The sequence below is a fragment of the Sinocyclocheilus anshuiensis genome, unplaced genomic scaffold (assembly GCF_001515605.1).
Source record: "Sinocyclocheilus anshuiensis isolate Anshui unplaced genomic scaffold, SAMN03320099.WGS_v1.1 scaffold1296, whole genome shotgun sequence".
NCBI classification, from domain to species: Eukaryota; Metazoa; Chordata; class Actinopteri; order Cypriniformes; family Cyprinidae; genus Sinocyclocheilus; species Sinocyclocheilus anshuiensis.
In genome coordinates, this window is record NW_015542415.1 from 283,946 (window position 1) to 291,862 (window position 7,917).

A 7,917-nucleotide genomic window follows, 5' to 3' on the forward strand; every position below is an offset into this window, starting at 1 on the left:
GCGGTCATCATTTACTCAACCTCATGTCAGTTCAAAACCATAAGACTGGTTAATCTTGAAGTTTTGGTTACCTGAACTTTCAATAGAGGGACAGAAACTCGCAGCATGGCCATACCAGATATTGTCTTACTATTATTGGGAGATGAGAGGGTCTGTATTACTTACTATTGGAGAAAGCGTAATGGGCAACTTGGATCACGTGTGCCTTAATAACCAATCACATTACAGCCTTGACCTCACTGAATTTCAGTCAGAGTTGTGCGACACTCAATCGCCGTTTACAGATACCATAGGAATGAATGAGAAAAGCCGTAAGCTGAAGCCCACCTTTCACAAGAGTTGTGCGACACTCAATCGCTGTTTACAGATACCATAGGAATAAATGAGAAGTGCCGGAAGCTGTATCCTACCCGTCGCAAAAAGTCTGTGATTTCTCTTATAAAACGTCTTTTTTTTCTGTGTAAACTCCAAAGTGGAAGCATTAGCATTAGCCGTTACGCTTTTTTGGCTAAAGATTGCAGGCTTGCCTTCTAGTGGCTTTGGCCATACCCACCACTGAGGTCCCCGAGGTCTGGTCCGCTGAATCTTTTCCAAAATATAATAATAGTTGTAAAATAATTGGCTAATATTACCTCTGCTTTGGTGCTGCAAAGATATTGCACAACACTAAGGTTACTGACTTCCTCATGAACTATAATAAAGTTTGAGATGACCAATCAAATCAAAGCAGGTGGGCTTTACAGTTCACAGAGGCTGCTGAGCACAAATTCCATTCATCTGTCGGTCATAAAGTGAAATATTAGTTGTAAGTAGCTAAACTGAATATTTCATATTTGACAGTGGTTTTATAATAGAAAAACAGTTAACCAGCGATGCAAACTAATAAACTTTTGTTTAATTTTGCCACGTCAAACTAAAATGTACATGATTCATGTAAATTATCAATGTGACGAGACATAAAACAGTAAGGCATAAGATTAATTATGAACATACTGTGAATTAATTTAATAAACTATTTAATAAACCTATTTTTCTTGGTAGCCTTCAGTTAATTAACGTTGTGACCTTATGTTTACTTCCTTTACTTACACAGACGAAAAAGACTGATGATATTTCACAAGTATGTCTGTGTTTGCACGTTCCATACAGACTGACAGTCTAAAAAGTGGTGCAACTTGCATTGCTAAACAAGTAGGTGACGATAAGTGACTGTCTTTTTGAGTGAGCCAATGACTGAACAATTAGTTCAAATTTACGTATTGATTCAAGGAAAGAAATAAGTTGCTGAAACTATCTGATCTTTGATGCTCATACAAATTACTCATATAAACCACATTTTGCTTATGTTTATTTACTGTTTGAGATATCTATAATTTAAATCCAAAATGATGCACAAGGATGAAATAAAGAATATTATTTTACTAAATTTCTCATTAATTTCTTATTTAAAACCATTCCTGTTCCTCCTTTTATGGATCATCCATTGCAACACTTCACCTGATTCTTGTGTTTCTTATGAATCAGCTTGACAAATAAATTATGCTACTTGTCCACTGTCATGCTTTTAAAGCTACTGTTATGCAGTTTTTTTGGGCCTTCAGACATACTAAAATGCATATCTGTAGATCAGAGAAATCAACATTTTTCCATTAAGACATGTGCCCAAACCCCCCTAACAAGCTCAATTTTGGGACCTCAGTATATTTATGAAACACTGCGTACAGCCCTGACTCACACGTTTCATTAAAAATATCTTAATTTGTGTTTCGAAGACTAAACAAAGTCTAATGGGTTTGGAACGGCATGAGGGTGAGTAAATGATGAGAGAATTTTCACTTTTGGGTGAACTATCCCTTCAAGCCCTGACTGCTTTTAGTAAAGCCCTGAATGTTTTTTGTTACCTTGTCTCTTTTAAGTTTTCATGTCAGGTAATTTTTTGTCACAACTTATTCAGAGCTGCAATTTGAACACATAAAATCTTCTGTAAACTAGTATATAATATTACATGAAGTATATAATATTCCAATATTTAATCAATGTATGATGCTCTGAATATCCAATAACCCTAGAACAACCCCATTATATAAACAAATTTTTAGACCATATAGCCAATTCAAAGACTTGTGGCAAGCAAGTAAAACAACAAAAAAAGTACTTTTGGGTGCTCATTATGTATGCAGTTATTTGCTATCAATTTTATTAATGACATCTTTTAATCGATAGACAGCCCTTATATTACGACAGGGAGTCTGATGGAGATACTGTCTACGTGTTTGATGGACTCTGCAGGTCGCATGACCATGTGTGATTTAGCATGAAAGATCACCTGTTCTGTTGCTCTTGTTGTAGTAGCTGTACTGCGATCTTCCTCAGATCCAACACTTCCTTTAAGTCATCCTCATCTTCTTCAGCTAACTGCTCTTTCTCGGAGCTGAAGTAGCCAAGAGAGAGAGAGAGAGACAAAAAAGAAAGAGACAAAAGGATGTTGTTGCTGAATTCTTAAACACAACTTAGTCAATCAGTCAAATTCTTACATCGTGTTACTTGCACAATTAAGATGCTATTATAACATTTCAGTCATCAGTGAAGGTCTGAGTCCATGTGAAGTTAAAATAATTCATAGAAGAACAGACTGTTTAGAAATATCATAACAGAAGGGAATGTGGCTATGAATTCATGCATTAATTTGTTTAATTTATTTATGGTGGACCATTATCGGATTTACAAATGGCTAGCAGTCTTGTAGTGGCTGCCTTCAGGCACATATGTTAGCGTGATACAGGGAGTGATGGTACAGGACTTTAATGAAGCCTTTGAGCAGATATGGCATGTGCATTTTACTGTAAACACTGGTGTCTCGATAGGATATATTTTTCTATTTTCTACCATTGGTCGATGGTTTCCCACCTCCATTTTATGGGTGAAGGAACCTTTTCATGAGTATCCGACCAGAAGAAGGTCAGTTGGGGCCCCATTAAGGCATTTGAGGCCTAGCATGGCTAACTCCTTTGGCAGCCCCTGCATCTGGTTTCTCTCTCAGATGTATTGGCACTGCTTCTCCTCTGGACAAGAGGGACCCAGACCAAATGGTAATTAGAATGGGGGAGTTCTCCCGTTTTCATGTATTACTTTATCATGGCTTTGGCAGCAGAGCATGTTTGGTCATCATTCCTGGAACATATTGTCACCCAGCCATCTGTACACCACTATAACTTCACAGTGAGTGAGACAAATCAAAAGCATATCTCATTTCAATTAACTGTGAAAAAAATCTCAAGTTATTTTAGCTAGAAGTTAGACTAAAGGCTGGAACACATTACACAACTTTTGCCCATATTTTCATACAAAATACAAATTGTTTCCATTTGTCACACGTCTCCAAGCAACAAGGCATGTTTCTGCATTAGTTTGTTGAGTTCGTAATGACTTGTCTGATAATGCGTGATCCTCAGTCATTTAGTGTATGATGCCCAGTTTTTCTCTGTTACAGGATGCCTATTGTTTTAAAATCTGTTCGGATTTTTAAATCATGTAGCGTATTCCAGCCTTAACAAAGGTTTTATAAAATAAACAAAAACTGGCAAAAAAAAAAACATGATTTGAAGAACGTCTAATATAGGAAATGTGTATCAAGAGCACTCTTAACTGTTGACAATCAAAACAATGACTCAAATGCCACAAACTAGAACTCCTCCAAAAAACTAGTTTGACTCCACCCCTTTCTTTTTACCATACAAGGAATTCTTCTCATCTAGTAACCTAACGTACACGTACACCCACTTAAGCGGATACACGATAAAACACAGAATAATTGGAAAGTATGGCTACTAACTCGGAATTTACATGATGACTCAAGATGACTTGTTTTTCGTTTTCACGCTTGGATACTACAGAATCTGGGAATTCTCTGGAAAATAATTATGACTCTGTGACCTTAAAAGGCTGAAGACGACTACAATGTAAAACTCCTGCGAACCTTCAATCTGTGAGCAAACTTTGTGCCATCGTTTTTTTTATATACTGTATATTTAGTGTGACTCGCCAAATTCACTGAAAAGGGCTCCACCCATTATATTAAGAATCTGGGGTCTTTCCATAATATTGGATGCAAATGAGATCTGCCAGCTCATCCTACAATCTGAAATAGTGACCGTGTTTTACATGTGATGGTGTTTACATAAATCTACATTTGAATACAACACAAGGGTGGAGGAAGCCTTGTAGCACTGGACAAACAAAAGGATAGGAACTGTTTTTTCCATTTGGTGCTTAACTCAATGAAAGGAAAGCTTCTGTTTACATGGTCCTTCTCATGTTAACACTTATGGAACACCAAGGTAAAATAAAGCAAACACATAAAGCATGTCTTATAGCATGAAAGTCATTAGTGTATCATTTGAGGTAAAATATCAAAACAATTTTCCAGAGACAAAACGCTGTGTTGGCACTGGCACAGCCCTGCTACTTTAAGGCTTCTACAGTGAACCAGTGCCAGTTTTTAGAAAGGGGAGTGTGCGCTGGCATCATGACATGCCTATAGATGTAGCTGCCAAAAACAAGTCACATACTGAATTCATTTATGTCTATTGTTGTGAAAAGCATCCCATTGTTTTGTGAACTTTTCCCCCTCCTTTATTATTTAGACACTTAACAAAACAAAGTGTATATGATTACTGCTTACCCATGATCAAATGAATAAATAACTAGGAAATGCATTTAATGCAACACATTAGACATTGTCATAATATATAAAGCAAACAAACCTCCATTCCCTGACTCAACGTGTAACATTGCTAGTCTGGATCTAAATAAGATCTAATCTAGACTGGATGGGTGAACGGGCTTTGGGTGAGGTATGCCAAAAGGCTTTGCTTTTTTGTTCTGAACTCAATTCAATAGAATGCAAGGGAATTATTTGGTTCATAAAATTGCATCACTTCCCCCTTTTGTTAACTTCTTTGGAATACCAAGGTAAAAAAAACAACCCAGGCTCGTAACACATGTGACACAACATCATTGATACACCATATATAGAAAAATACCCACATTAAATAAAAACAGCTGTCAATGTGCAAACATGAAGATAGCATTCATACTGCACACTTGATATGATTAGAAATTAAAATGCATAAAAACTTTAAACAATTACCATTGTCCATATCATACTAATTGGCATTAAATAAACATAAATGCATGCCCATTTCAAGTTCATAAATGAAAATGTAGCTCTTATTATTTAGCAATCTACATCCTCTCTCCTGCTAGAATACACTCAAATGTAAAGCTCCATCTACACTATTAAGTCTGCTCTTTCACTTTTATTCATTTTTGTTTGTGTATTGATAAATGCATGGACATGTGTCTTATTAAAGGTAATAAGATAAAATAATATCATGTTTAAATCTATATACATAAATATATATAAACACATTACAGTCTATCAACAAAAAGTTGTTTTGTTGTTGGACTATGTGGAACCCTTGATCATAGAGCACAGTCACTTTAAAATTCACCTAGAATGCACTCTATACCATTAGACATTGTTTAGGAAATTGTTGTCTATACCAGAAATGTGCATTTTACAAGCCAACACAAGTACGTTCAGTTGTTGTAATCACCTCAGTTCTGGTGCCCCTTATCACATTCCCATAGTTTGTCAGAACTTTTACAGGAACGTTTCAATGATTGTGCAATATCTGTGTAAAGCACATAAAATAGTGGAGGCAACAGACAAATCCCATGGGGAAAATAGCTAATTGAGTAAGTGAAGCAATCAAATGTCACAAATTTAAAAACACTCATTACACAAGCAGCCTTGTAGACCCTCTTATCCTTAAGGCCCTCTTTGACTTAAGTTTCAGAATTCAGACTGACTGCAAAGTATCAAAACTGTTATTTTAATGAAAAATGAACTTTAACTGATGTTGGTACTGAATACTGACATTTTGACACCATAAAAACCCTAATTGCAATACAATGCCATGTCATAGTGCATTGCATAATCCGAGACACAGTAGTGGTTTGTTGACTATGAAAGACATGGTAATGCAAGCCAGAGAAAACTGTGCCACACCTATTCTAAGTAATCTAAAAAAAATAAAAAATACAAATAAAAAAAGAGTCATGCATGCATGTTTGTCACTTTTCCTGTGACAAACTGCACAACTGAATGTTTTAAAGGTCAAAAATGTTTGCATAATACTGCAACCAAAACGAAAACCACAATGACATTTAGACTCTTGTTTGTCTAATGGGCCATTCACAAAGAATGAATTTCTGCATTCCACTACACTACTTTTCCACTGTTTTCTTTTGACATGTCATTCTGAAATCACAGCGCTCAAATTTGAAGTGTAACTTTTAAAAATCGCGTCTCTAGACCCCACGGTTTGTTCTTCATTCCACTGTCCTGCGTCTCACATTTTTTAAACACAAATATGCATTCTGTGTGAATGCCCCCGCCAAATATTTAAGAGCACTTCACTGCAGCTGCTGCTTGTTACTTTGTTTGGAACACAGTACCAATATACAGTAAAATCCATCATGCTGTGAGCAGTTTGGACGTTTAAAGATTTTTAATGTCTTTTAATGGTTATTTGTCTTTTTGCTCCTAAAGAGGCTTTGTCCAGTGTGAAGTCTTCATGTGTCAAAGGGCATTTGTAAAAAAAAAAATAGTAAAGGTATTTTATCATACCCTCCATGTTCATTTAGAAATGGCTTCAAGTAAAACATCAATTATATGAAAGCAAAACCAACAATATAATGACTTGTAAAGTCACTTTTTGTCATTTCTATTCAATGCTACACTCACCCGTCACAATATAGCAATGTCTACAGTTTCTTTTTTATTTGCGATTACAAATTACTATGTGATTCTTAAGATTGAATAATTAATTTGTGCATCATGCAATTAATACATTTCATTTAGATTTGATTGACAGCATGTTGCACCAATTAAAAAGTTACCCTGTCTCATGGAAATATGAGGGCTACATTTGTTGGTGGGAACGGCAGCTGTAGACTCTGAGGGTTGAAATTCATGGCACCTTTACATTAGGAGCTGAATGTAAACACACACTTGAGTTCTAAGAAGAGAAATTCTGGATGGGGGATGTTTTTGAATGAGATTTGTTTTTATTGGCAGGAAGTATATCAAAGGAACTATTCATGATAATGAATGGAAGCTCAAGTCTCAAGAAAATGACTTGGAACTACAAATAGTGATTTTGTGCACGGGAATATTGCTGCATATTATCTCCCACAAAACACCAGGCAGACTTACCCAGACTCCTCTTTCCAGTTCTCTTTGTCTTTGCTTTGGTGTGTTTTCAGAACCCGCTCCAGCTCCTGAGGACAAGAGAGGGGAAGCTCCTTTACAGTGTGTGGTTTAGTGAGTGTTTTTATGTATACATGTACTCAGGTGTGTCATGTCTTTGTATAACAGGTAAGGATTAATGAAGCGTGTACATGTATATGGGACTGTCTAAATGTTTATGCATACAGTACCTTTATACATGACACATAGGGTGCATTGTGCTGTAGATCTCCCTCAGACAGAGTGCCCTCTTCATCTGGATTTGGGTTAATAAAGTCATATGGGTCCTGATCTGCACATAATCGGGATTAAAAAACTAAGGTAAGACACTTTCTTTTTGTAAAATTATGTCGTAATTACCAACTAGACACACTGACGATATGACATGCTATACTTCTCACAAACACAAAGAAGCCTTTTTAGTTCATTTTGTTAGATTACTAGGGCATGTGATTTGCATATGCATGTTTTGTTTTGATTGTAATCAAGTTGTGGTGTCAATCTTAATTACAGAAATACATGACACGCGTCAAGGCTCTCTGAAAAAATACCTGGCTTTGGCGGTTTGGGTAATTTATAAATAAATAATTCAGTTGCTCATT

The 7,917-nt window shown here is 36.1% G+C and overlaps 1 protein-coding gene across 1 annotated transcript in view; it reads right to left on the bottom strand.

Annotated features, from left to right (window-relative positions):
- Positions 1 to 7,702, bottom strand: part of LOC107693431 (leucine-rich repeat and calponin homology domain-containing protein 2-like) — a 35,909-nt gene extending 28,207 nt beyond the window's left edge. Inside the window, exons 1-4 of the mRNA XM_016492824.1 lie at positions 7,693 to 7,702; positions 7,507 to 7,607; positions 7,283 to 7,347; positions 2,327 to 2,431 (exon numbers count right to left, since the gene is read on the bottom strand). Coding sequence (XP_016348310.1) covers positions 2,327 to 2,431; positions 7,283 to 7,347; positions 7,507 to 7,607; positions 7,693 to 7,702 — 281 coding nt within the window. The remainder of the gene's footprint in view (positions 1 to 2,326; positions 2,432 to 7,282; positions 7,348 to 7,506; positions 7,608 to 7,692) is intronic.
- Between the last annotated feature and the right edge of the window lie 215 nt (positions 7,703 to 7,917).